Raw genomic sequence first — 17,427 nt, 5'->3', positions numbered from 1 at the left:
AGAGCTGATGGCAACGAGACTGACACCAGAAGAGTTAGAAACATACTCACTAAATACTTTGACCTATAACTTACTGAATAATTAAATATACTGTACTCACTTTGCCGTTTTCTGTCCTTGCTCGTATGAAGGTGGTTTACCTATTTATGCAAGTACTTCTTTGACAATAGATGTATAACAGCCTAATGTAACATTGTATGGAAATACAAGATAACACTGATGTAGACATGTTTTATACATTTAACAAGGTGCTTTATTAATGCAACAGAGTTGGTCAGTTTTTCAATGTCCGTCGTCAGCCGGGTCAATCTGTCCGTGAACTCCCTATCGGTTGCCGCTGTATGCTCCAGTATTTGTTTTTTTTTACTTTTAAGTTCTCCTGTGCAAGAGCCAACAGCTGTCCGTCGTTTTAAGGTTTTCTAGTCTGTAACTACACAAACGCGCACTTTCACAGTGAGATTCGACACCAAACATGTCGCTTGTTTTCGGTAGATGTGTCCCGCACGTGCCCAGTAGGAGGAGATTCACCGAAATCTCCCTTTCAATCTGGACAGAGATATTTTTAAAAACGCATAGTGTGGACGGCTATCGTTTTTACGCGAAGCGGATGTTTTCAAAATTATCTGGTCTTGTGTGTGGATGTAGCCTGAATTACCTGCTATACTTGTACTCCCTAGTTCCCTGCAGTAATTCCAGTTGATCAAAGGGGCTTTTGGTATGAATTTGAGCTCCCTACAAATGTGGAGATATAAAGAACCCTGAGCTTTCCACGGTGCAGTCACAATGCTCTCAGTTTCACATTCAAAATTTTTACTTATCTTGCATTAAGACTGATTTAATTTGAACGCATTTCTGCAACATCTGATGATTTTCTGACTGATTAAAAATGTACAAGTGCAATTTGTTATTACTTTGAACCTATGAACGCAATTTCACTACATTTTTATTTTTACTTTTTCTCTTATTTAATTTGTTTATATATATATTACACACTGTAATTCAGTTTTTTTTCTCTATTATTATGTATTGCACTCTACCGCTGCCTCAAAGGTAACAAATTTCACGACATATGCTGGTGATATTAAATCTGATTCTGATTCTAAAATCTTTTCTTTTCCAGGGGCTGTAATATTGTTATTTGTAAATTATAAGTCCCATCCCTGGCAATTTACTTGTCAAATTCACTGTAATTTTTAGGCCATTTACACCTTTGATCAAGTTTGAACACCACTCCAACTGAATCCTAACCAGCAATGTATAAGATACCAACATAGTAGTTTGACTTTTATTTTTAATTCCTCTGTTTCTAGGACCAAATACTATCTTTTCCTGACACCTTTTTGAGGATTACAAATGTGGAGCCATGTTTTACAAACTTGTGCTGATGAGCAAAGAATACAAAATTCCATAGAGATGGTCGTAATGGAAGATTTGTTTTCAGCGCAAAAGTCAATAAATGTGACTTGAATTCATAATTTGAGATGTGCTAGTAAATCATTTTTTTATTGTACAGTGCAACAGTTGTCTCCTTACTTTTGCAGGTTTCTGATTATACTCTAAGAAATGGCACACCCACATCAAGTAACGACGTTAAAAGAGTGAGCAGATTGGGCCTCTCAAGGGTGAAGTCGCACCTACCTGTACTCCTGAATAATGCACACCGTATTCACCACAGCAGCAGTAATACAAGGCATTTAGAATCAAATAACAATACATCCATGGAAATTTGGAAACTTGGCAAGACTGTCCATGATGCCAATAACAACAAATAAGACAATTCTCTCAGAAAACATGATTTCCAAGTCTTCAATTTAACAGTGTAACACATAGATCTGTAAAATATTAATTAAATGTAAAATTGCTCTTTATTGCTATATGTTTATTTGGGACCACAGTGGTTATATATTGAGTATTTGACAGTGCTGTGATAAAAGCACTATTTTTAGTTGCTGCCTTCTGGATTTATTGAATTCTTGAGTTGTGTACCTAAAATGGTTGTGTGTGTGTTTTTTTTTGATGCGAGAAGAATTTATACAAAAAGCAAATGGTTTGTTGCACATATTTGCAATCATTGTTAACATTTTTTTATTCAGGGTTTTTCCACAGAATTATATATATTATGAAGCAAGAAGAGCCATGTGATACACACTTGGTATCCATGGCATGATATGTGTAATATGCTCAAATGTATTTACATTTTTTAATATTAAAAACCTCCTTTCATTGGATTTTATCCAGTGAGTAGAATGTGGCAATAAATGTAAATGGAAATGGAGATTTTCATTCAATAAGAGAAGCCATATTAAATGTTTTAATGGAATTCTATCTCTTCATAATTTCTCTTTTTTAATGTAATGTATGGTTAGTCGCAAGTCTGCAGTTATACTGCAATGGCTAACAATTCACAGTGCATGTATGGATAAATATTACAGTTTGTATAGAAGCTCTGCAGAAATCTTGTACTTATTTTTTAAAATGAATGTAATGGAATTTACTGAAGTAAAATGTATTAAGAGAAACAAGGAAGAATTATCTGACTTTAAACAAATCTTTTCTTGCATCATGAGTCACAATTACTGCTTTGAACATCAGATCATAACAGAAGTAACCATGGACTACATTGACTTGTGTATATACTGTAGTGACCATTTTAATAGTTCGATGGAAGGGTGAAATTGCAAGCGGTTCGGTTTACAATAATGACATGAAAAATTAGTTACTTTAACAACGTTGGGGCGTGTTGGGGAGGAAGCATTAAGAAGAGGGTCGCCTCACGTCTTAATAAGCTGGTAAGGAAGGCAGGCTCTGTCGTGGGCAAAGTACTGGAGAGTTTAACATCGGTAGCTGAGCGAAGGGCGCTGAGTAGGCTACGGTCAATTATGGATAACTCTGAACATCCTCTACATAGCACCATCCAGAGACAGAGAAGCAGTTTCAGCGACAGGTTACTATCGATGCAATGCTCCTCAGACAGGATGAAGAGGTCAATACTCCCCAATGCCATTAGGCTTTACAATTCTACCGCCAGGACTTAAGAACTTTTTAAAGCTATTATTAATGCTTTTTGAGATGGTGATTTAGATGCATATCATATTTTTTTTACTGAGTTAAGTATTGTATGTAATTAGTTTTGCTACAACAAGTGTATGGGACATTGGAAAAAAGTTGAATTTCCCCATGGGGATGAATAAAGTATCTATCTATCTATCTATCTATCTAACTGTCACGACCTGATCTGTAGGGAAAACAGAAATAGCCTGTACTGAAGGCGTAGGATAAAGGAAGGTGATTTGTATTTTTTTATTATTCTGCATCAATGTGATTTTCGGATATTTGTGAAGAGAGAGTCTATAAAGTGTCTAGGGTGATTACATTGAATAACAAGCAGATGTGTGCACGGATTGCGATGATCCAATAGATTGCACTTCTGCCAGCTTCTATGATTGGTTCAGGGCAGTTCCTCAGCAGAGGGCCCATAGGCATTACCGTTGAGGACTCCTTAAAGATCATCTGTAACTCTTAGAGAGGCTGCATTGCAGGTATTGCTGATTCAAAGTTATGGAACAATCAGTATTCGCTAACCAGAGTGAAAGAAAACACCCAGGGTCATTGTGAATGGCTGTCTTGGCAGAAGGAGTTGTTGACATCATAGAATGTAAGCCCAATAGCAAGAGAATAGTGGTAAAGCATGTTGTAAAGAATGCAACTCCAACTGTCCAAGCCAATTCCAGGACTCTGCAAATTATCAAAGAAATCTAATGCTTTTTCTGGTGCTGTATTCCCTTAAGTCATTAACTGCTTAGTACCTATCCTTCATTTCCCCTATGTTGCAAAGTTTCCACATACTGGCAACAATTCATTCATAATGACTATAAAATGCTTTCTCCTGCTTCCCCCTTGCAAAAGAAATTGGCATAAAAACAGTGGCAGCAGGAATTGATGTTTGGGAGATTTTTTAAATTTTAAACCTACATTCTGGTCATTTTGGAAAGGAGTATTGCTGAGAAATTCTGCTGGTACATGAGGAACTCCATGTCTTACCTTCTGATGTCCAACCTTCAAGTGCTATGTTGATACAAAGCCTTAGAAATGTGTACGTTTCACTTTGTCTTCTCAGGAAATGATACATTGTGCCAGTTTGCCATATGGTGAGACAACACACACAAAATGCTGGAGGAACTCAGCAGGTCAAGCAGCATCTGTGGAGAGGAATATACAGGTATGTTTCAGGCAGAGGCCCTGGACTGGACTGGACATCAGGACTGGAAAAGATGAGAAGTCAGAGTAAGAAAGTGGGAGGAAGAAGTACAAGCTGGTAGGTGATAGGTGAAGCTGGGCGGGGGAGCAGTGAGGTAAAGAGCTGAGAAGTTGATTGGTGAAAGCAATAAAAGACTGGAGGAGGGGGAATCTGATAGGAGGGTAGAAGACCATGGAAGAAAGAGGAGGAGGAGGAGTACCAGAGGGAGGTGATGGGCAGGTCAGGAGATGAGGTGAGAGGGGAAAGCAAGAAAGGGGACTAGTAAATTGGAGGTGCAATTACTGGAAGTTTAAAAATAAAATGTCTATGCCATCAGGTTAACCAGAGGGAACCCTCGTGTTCATGGGGAGTTCATCCAAGCTGTCTACAGACTATGGTGGAATTGAAGCCATGTTGCTAGTGCTGTTACAGTGATACGTTACGTGCTCTACTGGGCTGCCCGTTGTTCTGGAAAGTCTGTGGTCACTGAAAAGGACCGTAGAGTCCTCCACCTAATAACAAGGTACGAGCTTGGAGCCCATCCTTTCCAAGTGGCCATATGGAATAAGTATCTCCTATTGACACAATGTAACAGTATAAAAATGATGGAATCCGTTACATCAGCAACACTCAACGTCTCAGTGCTGCAGTGAAGGCTCATTCTGCTGTCATCCAGAATCAGAATCTGATCTCTTCTCACCAGCGTGTGTCATGAAATTTGTTAACTTAGCAGCCGTTCAATCTATTCAGAAAAAAAAATGATAAATAAGTAAATCAATTAGAATATACATATTTTGAATAGATTAAGAACGTGCAAAAAAACAAAACTATATTAAAATGAGGTAGTGTTCCAGGGTTCAATGTCCATTTGGGAATCAGATGGCAGAGGGGAAGAAGCTGTTCCTGAATCACTGAGTGTGTGTCTTCAGGCTTCTGTACCTCCTACCTGATGGTAACAGTGAGAAAAGGGCATGCCCTGGGTGCTGGAGGTCCCTAATAATGGACGCTGCCTTTCTGAGACACTGCTCCCGAAAGATATCCTGGGTACGTCGTAGGCTAGTGCCCAAGATAGAGCTGACTAGATTTACAACCTTCTGCAGCTTCTTTTGGTCCTGCGTAGTAGCCCCTCCATACCAGACAGTGATGTAGCCTGTCAGAATGCTCTCCACGATACATCTATAGAAGTTTTTGAGTGTATTTGTAAACATACCAAGTCTCTTGAAACTCCTAATGAAGTATAGTCACTGTCTTGCCTTCTTTATGACTGCATCGATATGTTGGGACCAGGTTAGATCCTCCAGATCTTGACACCCAGGAACCTGAAACTGCTCACTCTCTCCACTTCTAACCCCTCTATGAGGATTGGTATGTGTTCCTTCATCTTACCCCTCCTGAAGTCCACAATCAGCTCTTTCATCTTACTGACGTTGAGTGCCAGGTTGTTGCTACGACTCCACTTCACTAGTTGGCATATCTCGTTCCTGTATGCCCTCGTTACCACCTGAGATTCTACCAACAATCATCAGCAAATTTATAGATGGTATTTGCGCTATGCCTAGCCACACAGTCACGGCCATACAATCTCCTCTTGTATGGAAGTTCTGACTATCACACATTGATTTGATATAGTGATTTCCCTCTCTGCCCAGCTGCACAGCTAGGTGCACACATGTGCAAAACCCTCACATTTAGAGATGATTAACCTGATGGAAATGTACAAGTCACAGACATCACCCAATATTTATTATTAAGCCAAATCGCACCCATTTAATTTTTCAGCTTGAATATGAAGAACAAGTAGAGATATGTCCAGAGTAAAAATAAATCAGCTTGTATGGCATTTGTACAGATAAGTATTTTTATTTCATGCACAAATTTTGTTTCACATATTTCAAAGTGATTAAATAAAGTCACCAATGTCCACTATCTGAACATGAATTTTGCCCAATGCCTTGGTCATAGAATAACAATAGTAAATTCAAGTAAAACTTACGACTATTTTCTTGCTTTTTGAACTATTTGTACTAAGCCTAACATGTAGGCAGTTCTAAGTATAGGGTAAGGTAAACTAGGTTCTGTATTGAATAATTTATATTCCTATTTCTTATACAACAGATTTAAAGAATTCCTAGCATGGAGATATTTCTTAAGATATTGATTAGTTATATAGTATACACTTGTTTACAGTGCAATTGATTTCCCTTTTTAAATACTAAACACACTTAAGATTATAAATAGGGGAGACTCAAACAAGAGGACACGAGTTGAGAGTTAAGGGGCAAAAGTTTAAGGGTAACACGAGGGGAAACTTCTTTACTCAGAGTGGTAGCTGTGTGGAACGAGCTTCCAGTAGAAGTGGTAGAGGCAGGTTCGATTTTGTCATTTAAAAAAAATTGGATAGGTATATGGACAGGAAAGGAATGGAGGGTTATGGGCTGAGTGCAGGTCAGTGGGACTAAGTGAGAGTAAGCGTTCGGCATGGACTAGAAGGGCCGAGATGCCCTGTTTCCGTGCTGTAATTGTTATATGGTTATAAATGTCCAAATATATAAAAAATCCAACTTTTAAAGGTTAGTTTTGAACTGTAACAATTTTCTATAAAATGTGATGACAAAAGGACAAAATCTTGGGACCTCCTATCAAATATGGCAGAAACACCACACCCTCAGGGGCAAGAGGTCATAGGAAATAGATGCAGGCCTTGTCCTGATCACACATCCCAAAGACAACTGCTTTAGAATTATACATAATGCTTTGGAGAAGCAAATTGTCTCTGCACAGTGGTACAGTGCCAGAGGCTTAAAGTCAATCACCGCCTCAGAGAATACGTGTGCCTAGACAGACTTCCTCCTAAGCCGCACAGGTAAGTTAATTAAACATTAGGATTTCCACGGTGTGTAGACGAATTGGACAGTGGGGAGAATAAAATATGGAATTAATATAGGATTAGTGCAAATGGGTGGTTTACAATAGGCTGAAGGACCTCTTTCCATACTGTATAACTTTGACCTTTTTCAGGAGTCTGATGACTACAAAATACTCTCCAGTGATCAATGAATACATACAAAGCATGCATTTAAAATTTTTGCATTAAAGTGAAATTTTACCCTTGCCTGGGCAAGGGCTATAATTTGAAATATGTATTTAAAAATACGTGGCTGTCTTTCACCTACATACTATTTATATTTTTAAAAATAGAGCAACATAAAGAACAATACTTAAGAACAATGATGCATCTTTGCCTTTTCTGATCTTTCCTGTCCTTCCTGGAGCAGTTCATAAATGAAGATCATAGTGCTTGTCAGCAAACATTGTGTGCAAATGTAAGACTCTTAAGTTGGGTGCAGTCAAAGACTTTGTTTCCACTGCCAGTAATCTCCCCAAAAGACAAGATCTATGGTGATATCACAGGACAGGTGATTGATAAAGCTCCTATTATGGTAGCAATGGAAGATAGTTGAATCATAGGATGGAAGAGCCATAATTGCAATAGAACTTTGCCAAGTTTGGAAGATTAATCTAATATACAAGGTCCTACATAAGTCACTTGTTGAGTAATTTCAATGTACATAAGTAGTTACAAATATTATCCTAATAGTTCATGAAGATTTGAACAGGATACAGTTATATAACGGCCAGTTTGCTAGGAATATTGCAGAGTTCTGTTCTGCAGTTGTGAAGCTCTCTGCTTTCAATAGATTCGAGAGAACTTTGTGTGTTTTGGTCTTTGTAGCTTCATAACCTTGTTTCTTGGAGCTCTTCTTCTGCCTCCTCCTGTAAGGCAGTTATTTTAGGTAGCGTTTTCCTTTTGCTTGAGTTCCGTCTATGAGCTGCAAAGAGCTTTGCACGGTCCAAATGTCCAAAGACCTGCTTGAAAAGGTTTGCTTCAGTGAGAAGCTTCTGCAGAGCATCGAACTGTTTGACTGAACATCCTTCAATTACCTAAAATTACACACACAATCAATGATTAGACAAAGGAGTCTCTCATAGGTCATCTTCCATTGAGAAAGTAAAGAATTTCATTTTGTATAAAGAGTCTCTTAAAGAAAAATCTATTTCACATAGAACAGTACAGCGCACTAAGTTGTACAGATCCTTTAATCTATTCTAAGATCAATCTAACCCTTCCTTCTCACATAGATCTGTATTTTTCTATCATTCATGTGCATATCTAAGTCCCTTAAATGTCCCTCGTATATCTGCCTCTCCCAACACCCCTGGCAGCACATTACATACACTTACCAATACGTGTAAAAAAAAATTACCTCTGACATCCTCATATACTTTCTACCAATTACCTTGAAGTTATGTCCCTCACAAATTAGGAATTTCGACCCAGGGAAAAAGTTTCTGGTTATTTAGTTCAAACCTTTAAGGAAATATATTTCTTTTCAAGGGATATTAGATATAATATCTAATTATAGATAATAATAAAACACCACAAAATACATTCAAGGTACTGGCTTTGTTGATACCACGCCTTAAAAATGTTATTTTTGGCAGAATTAAAATAGAAGAGATCAGAGAAGCTGATCTTTCCTGGTATTTCAGATGAATTGAAAGTTTGCACATTTAAGGGAGAATGGGGGAACAAAACTGCAAGTCAGGTAACTTGTCAAACCTTTCAGGAGAATGAAAAATATCTAATGTTAAACACAAGAGATTTTACAGGTGCTGGAAATCCAGAGAAAAACACACAAAATGCTGAAGGAACTCAGTAGGTCAAGCAGCATCAATGGAAATCAATAAAAAGTCAACGTTTCAAGCCAAGACCTTTGTTCAGGACAGGAAAGGGAGGGGGAAATGCCAGAATAAAAAGGTGCGGGGAGGAGGACTAACTGGAAGATGATAGGTGAAGCCAGGGTGTGGGAAAGGTAAAGGGTTGGAAGAGAAGGAATCTGATGAGAGGAAAGAGGACAATGGGAGAAAGGGAAGAAGGAGAGTCACCAAGGGAGGTGATAGGCAGATGAGGAGAAGAGTTAAGAGACAGAGTGGGAAAAGGAAATCGATGTTCATCCATCAGGTTCGATGCTACCCATATATACAAGATTTTGCTCCTCCACCCTGAGAGTGCTCTCATTGTAGCAAAAGAGGAGGTCATGTGCCAACATGGAGGAACAGAATAGGAATTAAAATGGTTGGTCACCCGGAAATTCTGCTTTTGGTGGATAGGGTGGAAGTGCTCAAGAAAGTGGACCCCCAATTTGTGTTGAGTTTTACCAATGTAGAGGAGGCCACATCAGGAGCACGGGATACAATAGGCAACCCCAACAGATTTGCAGGTGAAGTGTTGCCTCACTTGGAAGGACTGTTTGGGGCCCTGAATGGAGGTGAGGGAGGATGTAAATGGGAAGATGTAACATTTTGGTTGCTTACAGAGGTATGTGCATGGAGGGATATGTTATGCATATGGATTGCTGCCAAGCTTCCCTGTGTGTCACGTACTAAGCGTAATGTGAGAATGCATTCTGGGTAGATGATTCACAATTAAAAATAAACTGCTGCTCATTTGATCCTCACCTCAACGTCCCTCGTGTGTGTTATTCACAGGCACCCAGCTTCCCAGTACCACAAATAAAACTATTGGCGATGAGTTGAGAAGCCCACATGCGATATTTATTGTTCTGTTCCCTTCGGCAAGAAAAATATGTGTGCAATGCTGGCGGTGTACTGCTGCGTAATGTGTGTGAACAAAAAGAAAATGGCTACAGGGAGCATGGGAGAGAACGAAAACAGGATGGCTAAATAAAATAGATAAGAGAGGGAGAGGGAGATGGGTAAGACAAGTTAACTGTTCTGGGAAATGACTGTGTATGAACATGGTGAAATGTTTAGAAGTATGGGCCCATATGACGAAACAACAGAGCAATGGAGATCATACACTAAAACATTTGAATATTTTGCTCCGGCAAATCAAATTACAGATGATATTCGTGTTCCTACTTTTCTGACTGTGATGGGTGCAAAAGCATTTAATTTATTACACTGTCTATACATAGTTAGTCTTAAAGGACCACTAGTCACCTAAACCTTTGATTATTGCTGGGAGGTTCAGATTTCATAAAAGGAATCAAGAGGAAGTAGAGTCTATTTCATATTTCATGGTAGTGCTGAAGTAATTGATGTTACTTTGGGCAGTTGATGAATGACTCATTATGTGATAGACTCGTATGGTCTGCGTTGTGAGGCAATTCAGAAATGTTTGCTTACAGAAGACTGACTAACATCACAGAAGGCAATTGAGATTAGTACAACTATGAAGATGGCAGCTAAAGAAGAACAGCTATCAAGCACATCTTCCCAAGATCATAAAGTTTCTATTGACTTTAAGAATAAGACACTTGTTTGCAATTAATGTTACCATTGTGGCAAAACTGAGCATTCAGTAAAAGAATGTTGGTATAAGGATTTAGATTGCTGAAGAGTGGCAAAAAAGTGACATATTGGCCATGTCTGTAAAAGTAAAAATAAACACTTTAATAAAGAAAAATGACTTTTGGAAAAACAACAAACAAGGTGGAACATATTGAGGATGGACTGAGTGACTTTCACTCTGTAGTTAAAGAAGCTTTTCATGTTTTTTCTGTTTTAGGACAAAATGACGGCCATAGTGGGGTGTGTCAGGAATGGACAGGAGGAGGAGTATAGGAAACTGATACAGGACTTTGTGATATGGTGCAACTCAAACTACCTGCGTCTCAATATCACCAAGACCAAGGAGATGGTGGTGGACTTTAGGAGATCTAGGCCTCATATGGAGCCAGTGATCATTAATGGAGAATGTGTGGAGCAGGTTAAGACCTACAAGTATCTGGGAGTACAGTTAGACGAGAAGCTAGACTGGACTGCCAACACAGATGCCTTGTGCAGGAAGGCACAGAGTCGACTGTACTTCCTAAGAAGGTTGGCGTCATTCAATGTCTGTAGTGAGATGCTGAAGATGTTCTATAGGTCAGTTGTGGAGAGCGCCCTCTTCTTTGTGGTGGCTTGTTGGGGAGGAAGCATTAAGAAGAGGGACGCCTCACGTCTTAATAAGCTGGTAAGGAAGGCGGGCTCTGTCGTGGGCAAAGTACTGGAGAGTTTAACATCGGTAGCTGAGCGAAGGGCGCTGAGTAGGCTACGGTCAATTATGGATAACTCTGAACATCCTCTACATAGCACCATACAGAGACAGAGAAGCAGTTTCAGCGACAGGTTACTATCGATGCAATGCTCCTCAGACAGGATGAAGAGGTCAATACTCCCCAATGCCATTAGGCTTTACAATTCTACTACCAGGACTTAAGAACTTTTTAAAAGCTATTATTAATGCTTTTTGAGATAGTGATTTAGATGCATATCATATTTTTTTACTGAGTTAAGTATTGTATGTAATTAGTTTTGCTACAACAAGTGTATGGGACATTGGAAAAAAGTTGAATTTCCCCATGGGGATGAATAAAGTATCTATCTATCTATTGGGTAACCGTGTGATAGGCTGGCATCATAGTATGGATGCAGGTGGACACGAGTGCCGCAGTATTGCTGGTGTCAGAGACAGCTTACAAGGAGAAAAAGCAGCATCTCATCCCAGAAAGGGCAAGATTGACTTTAAAGTCCTACACTGATGAGGTTGACCCAGTGAGGGGAGGAGTACATGTTACAATGGAGATTAACAGACGGAGGAAGAAATTTCGATGGAGCAGTTCAAACTCAACTGGTATGAGGTGCACTTACTGGTGGGAGCACTGGTCTACAAGAGGCATTGAAGAAACACACAGAAGTATTCAATGGAGAATTGGAAAGACTGGTCCAGAGTAAGGTATTGGAACCAGTGGGTGTAAGTAAATGGGCAACTCCAGTGGTTCCTGTCCTAAAAAGGGAGGGGTCTTAAGGCTTCAAGGTAACCATTAACCCAATTAATACGGCTGAACAATACCCTCTTCCCCTCATTGGTGACCTTCCTGCAGGATTGGCCAGAGGACAGACATTTAGCAAGATTGATTTGTGCCAAGCGTGCTTGCAGATACATGTGGAGCCAGAGTCACGGGAACTGTTGACCACATTGATTCATAAAGGAATGTTCAAGTACCAAGGGCTTCCGTTTGGCATCGCCTCAACTCCCACACTTTTTCAGCGAGCAATGGACGAGATCCTGAGCGGGTCAACAGGGGAGCAATGCTATTTGGTTGATTTACTCATAAGTCATTACTGGGGAAAATGAGTGAGTGCACCTAAAAAACATGGATGCTACAACTCAAAGACTCAGTGAATATGGGCTAAGGGTCCAAAAGGAGAAAAGCGCGTTCTTCTGACCTTCAGTTGAATATTTGGACCATGTGATCGACAACTCAGGGCTTCACAAAGCACCATCAAAGGTGAAGGCAATCACGGAGGCTCCATCACCACAGAACGTAAGTCAATTAAGATCTTTCTTAGGATTCTAACTTACTATGTAAAATTTCTTCCTAACCTAGCTAGCACTTCAAAAAGCTTTTAAATAAATCAATGCCCTGGCAGTGGACAGATCACTGTGAAGAGGCTTTTAAAAAGGCCAAAACAGCTTTGTCGCAGTCTGAAGCACTCACACACTTCGACCCGTCATTGCCTGTATAGTTGGCCTGCGACTCATGGTGTGGGGGCTGTTATCTCGCTCATCATGCCATTGTCACTTTCACATCAAGGAAATTAAGCAAGCAGAAAGCTACTATGTCCAGATTGAACAGGAAGCACTCGCAATTGCTTTTGGAGTCCAGAAATTCCATCAATTCCTCTTTAGTCAACGATTTACACTATTGACAGATCATCACCCTTGATGTTAATTTTTGGTCCATGTGTAGACATTCCTTCTCTGGCTGCTAGTCAAATTCATGCAGTGGTTGATGCCTCAAGGCCAAAGAATGTGCCACAGTCATGGTCCTTTGTAGGATTTGTCAATTCCAAGTGTGAGATGGCTTTCCAAAAGACAAAGGAAGTGTTGATGTCAGTCACTGTACTCACACATTATAATCCACATTGTCCAGTGAAGCTCGCATGTGATGCCTCACCTTGTGTTACAGGTGCAGTCATGTCACATGTTATGAGTGATGGAATTGAACACCCCATAGCCTTTGGATCACATTTCCTTACTGCTGCAGAGAAAAATTATGCACAGATTGACAGAGAAGCCTTGAGTCTGATTTGGGGTGTACAATGTTTCAATCAGTAATTGTATGGGAGAGAATTTGCCCTCATTATTGATCATCAACCACTAGTGACCACCTTCTTTGATTAAGCATTCTTTGTCTGTTTACATAATTCTTTGTGGGATATATGAAGACGTACGTGAATGATGTATTTCATTAATCCAACACTTCATATGTGAGTGTCTCATTAAAAGGAAAGGAAAGAAACATGAACTAAATAAATATCCCAGCTCCTGTGTTTTTCTTTTGAATAGTTTCTGGAGTTACAAAACATAATAAATTCCTCTTCTGCTCACCAACCACCTCATGAGCCATCACCTTCAGCACCTCATTCTCCACAACATCCGCTATGTTCAATGAGATCCTTCCTCCCCTCATTCTCAGCTTTCCACAGAAATCCCTCCCTCTGTGATTCCCTCGTCCATTTGTCCCTCCCCACTAATATCCTTCCTGGCACATAACCCAGCAAGCAACCAAAATGCTACACCTGCCCATTACCTCCTCCCTTTCCTCTATTCAAAACCCAAAGCAGTCCCTCCAGGCGAGACAACACTTCACCTGCAAATCTGTTCGGATCATCTATTGTATCCTTTGTTCCTGATGCAGGCCCCCCCCCCCCCCCACATTGGTGAGACTCAACATAAAACGGGGGAACAATTTGTTGAGCACCTCCACTCCATCCGCCAGATTTCCCTGTGGCCAACTATTTTAATTCCTATCTCCATTCCCTTTCTGACATGTCGGTGCACTGCCTCCTCTTTTGCCACGATGAGGCCACTCTCAGGATGGAGGAGCAACAGCTCATATTCCATCCGCGTAGCCTCCAACCTGATGCATGAAGATCGATTTCTCCTTCCAGTTAAAAAAGGTTGCCTCCCATGCCCTCTTCTTAAATTCCCCATTCTGGTCTCTTACCTCTTCACTTCACATACTTATCAGTTCCCCCTGTTGTCCCTCCTGCTTTCCTTTCTCTTATAGTCCACCCACCTCTCCTATCAGATTCCTTCTTCTCCTGTCTTTTACCTTTCCCACCCACCTGGCTCCACCTATCATCTCCTAGCTTGTCCTCCCTCCTCTCCACCCACCTTTTTATTCTGGCATCTTGCCCCTTCCTTTCCAGTCCTGAAGAATAATCTCAGTCCAAAATGTCGACTATTTATTCATTTCCATAGATGCTGCCTGACCTGCTGAGTTCCTCCAGCATAAAGATAGAAACTTTGCTTTCTATTCTATCAACGAGGATATACCCAGCTGATGCACCATCAATAACTCTGAGATGTGAGGCGAGATATAGGCTTTTATTGGCTGGAAGAAAGAACAAGCAGCAATTGACCACCACACTGCATCCTGGAGACTGAGGCCAGGGCGGTGTCTCCAATTACCTTTATACCGGGGTCCGTGGGAGGAGCCACAGGAGCAGTCAGCTGGGGGGGGGGGGGGGGGGGGGCGTGTCCAGACAGGTATATGTAGTTCACCACACCAGCAAAAATGTCAATGGAGAGAGATGGCCTGATGACTTTTCATCAGAACTGGGAAAAAGCTATAGATTAGAAAGCATGATGGTGCTATGAACAAAAAAGAATTGGAGTGAACTAAGGAGAGAATCCATGATAGGATGGGAATCAAGGGACAAAAGGAATGATAGTGAAAAAGAGGGAGAATGGGGTAATCTGACAGGTATTTTCCACAGGATCAGTTTTATAATGAACAGCATGTTTTTACCAGAGAGCTACAGTAAATAATGTTTAAGCCAGATTTCTCTGCTCCTGTCAAGAGATACAGTATTTGACCTTTGCGTCTGTACACATTCTGTATTATGCTCTGTTTCACATAAAAATGCCTTGCCCAGATAACACAAGGAACAGAAGAGACACAAAAGGACATACCAAAAATCGCTGGCATTCAAGGAGAGCTTCTATTCTATGTTCCGAGAGTATAACAGTACAATTTGAAAATGTATGTTTAAGCGTCTTCCTTATGATTTGGAATGTTCTGTTGAAAGAAAAAGACTTAAATTCAATATTGTCATTTGATAGCGTATCTCAATTACTTCTCAAGCAGTGGACATGATTTCAAATAATATTAGTATCCTTTGAGATTGTCATTCTTCTAAATAGTGAGCCATACTAATAGTCACAGTCCTCTTGCCTATTTTGAATATGTTTTCATTTCAAATTTTTTGAATAAAATTATTAATAATCATGGCACTAACACATATATTGAAATTTAATGGTGTTATAAATATATTAACTGAAAGATGAGAGACACACAAAAGAGGACAAAATTATGTAACATGTATTTAAGCTTTAATGTCTTCTCATCTGCATATAAATTTGCGCTGGGTCATTTTCTCTTTCCCTTTCTTCTATGGTCCATTCTTCTCTCCTATCAGATTCCTTCTTCTCCAGCCCTCGACTTTTCCCAACCACCTGGCTTCACCTATCACCTTCTAACTAGCCTCCTTCCCCTCCCCAACCTTTCTATTCTGGCATCTTTCCCTTTTCTTCTCAGTCCCAAAGGTGGGTCTTGGCCCGAAATGTTGACTACCTATTCTTTCTATAGATGCTGCCTAATCTGCTGAATTCGTCCAGCATTTTATGCATGTTGCTGTGGATTTCTGGCATCTGCAGACCTTCTTGTGTTTATGTATAAGTCTTGTCTTTCATTTGGCCTTCAATGATGGGCTTGTTGGTCTTCAGAAGTGAGCTGGGTTTCAGACTAGTTAAATGCAATATCTCCAGGTTCAGATCACGAGCAAGCCCTCACGTTGGCCTAGTGTTGCAACTGTTTACACAACTGCATTGTGGAAGTAGCTTCACCTAAAGGATTTACTAGTTCAATGAGATGTATCACCGCCACCTAGGGCTTCAGAAATTGAGTGGCCCTGACATCACGAGTAATTAATAAATAAAAAATAGTCACCATTTTACCAATTCGTTGAGACTCAATATGTTGACTTACACAAGGTCCAGATGAGCTGTAGGTTCGTCAAGCAACAGGATTTTGGCCTTGCTGAGAATGGATCGAGCCAAACACATGAGCTGCTTGTGCCCATTGCTGAGGATATAGCCACCATCCACCAAAACAAAGTTGAGATTATCTGGAAATTGTTCAATCATTGATTTCAAGCCAACCTACAGTAATATAACAAACATCAGTATCTCATTCAAACCCAGATTATAATACATAAACTAAAAAAAGCTGAATAGACCTTTTGAATTTAAAAGGAATTTATTTATATTTCACTGTTAGCACTAATATCTTTTTATGAAGTTAAGTATAAAAATAAGTAACTTTTTTATAGTTTCCTTCATAAAAATATCTATTGTCTCATTTAGCCTACGAGTTTTTGTCTAACATTGCAATTAGTTTGAAGTAAGAAGACACAATTTTAAATACAATAAAGTGTAATATGTGAGCTTCACAAGTTTGTTTTTCACCACGATAAAGGTTATTTATTTTAGCTCCTAAGTTATACCAACATAAAATCTGCAAAGGACAATTGCAGTGATACAGTTCTATAATGTTTAGTGGCATCTAAATTCATTATGTTCGAATATTGGACAGCATTACATTGCATTATAATAAGGGTTTTCAATTATCTGTGGAAGACACCTGCAGTATGTAGGAAATTCGACAGTGACAGGGGACAGAAGGGAGTGTATTGCTATTGCTAAGGAGAAGGTGCTACCACCTGGACCAGATGGTCTACACCCCTGCATTCTGAAAGAGATAGCTAAAGAGAATCTGGGGGCGTTACTAGTGATCCTTCAAGAATCACTAGAATCTGGAATGGTTCCAAAGCTCTGGAAAATTGCAAAGTCATTCCACCCTTTAAGAAGGGAGGCAGAATTATAGGCCAATTTGCCTGATTTTAGTGTTTGGCAAGATGTTAGAGTCCACTATTAAGGATGAGGTTCTGGGGTATCTGGAAGTATATGAAAAAAATAAGCCAGAGTCAGCATAATTTCCTTCAGGGAAAATTTTTTGGCTTTTGTTTACTTAGCTCCATAGACAAGAGAGTCA

The 17,427-nt window shown here is 39.8% G+C and overlaps 2 protein-coding genes across 6 annotated transcripts in view; one reads left to right on the top strand and one right to left on the bottom strand.

Moving 5' to 3' along the window:
- cttnbp2 (cortactin binding protein 2) overlaps positions 1 to 2,560 on the top strand; it is a 162,020-nt gene extending 159,460 nt beyond the window's left edge. For all 5 annotated transcript variants that reach the window (XM_073059524.1, XM_073059526.1, XM_073059527.1 and 2 more), the window contains one exon: positions 1,542 to 2,560. In XM_073059524.1, coding sequence (XP_072915625.1) covers positions 1,542 to 1,772 — 231 coding nt within the window. In that variant the 3' untranslated portion in view covers positions 1,773 to 2,560. The remainder of the gene's footprint in view (positions 1 to 1,541) is intronic.
- Positions 2,561 to 6,077: 3,517 nt separating this feature from the next.
- Positions 6,078 to 17,427, bottom strand: part of cftr (CF transmembrane conductance regulator) — a 150,171-nt gene continuing 138,821 nt past the window's right edge. Inside the window, exons 25-27 of the mRNA XM_073059522.1 lie at positions 16,363 to 16,535; positions 15,288 to 15,393; positions 6,078 to 8,179 (exon numbers count right to left, since the gene is read on the bottom strand). Coding sequence (XP_072915623.1) covers positions 7,973 to 8,179; positions 15,288 to 15,393; positions 16,363 to 16,535 — 486 coding nt within the window. The 3' untranslated portion in view covers positions 6,078 to 7,972. The remainder of the gene's footprint in view (positions 8,180 to 15,287; positions 15,394 to 16,362; positions 16,536 to 17,427) is intronic.

Source organism: Hemitrygon akajei, chromosome 10 (assembly GCF_048418815.1).
Source record: "Hemitrygon akajei chromosome 10, sHemAka1.3, whole genome shotgun sequence".
NCBI lineage: Eukaryota > Metazoa > Chordata > Chondrichthyes > Myliobatiformes > Dasyatidae > Hemitrygon > Hemitrygon akajei.
Note: the sequence above shows the minus strand (reverse complement) of the source record. Positions and strands in the feature narration are given on the sequence as shown.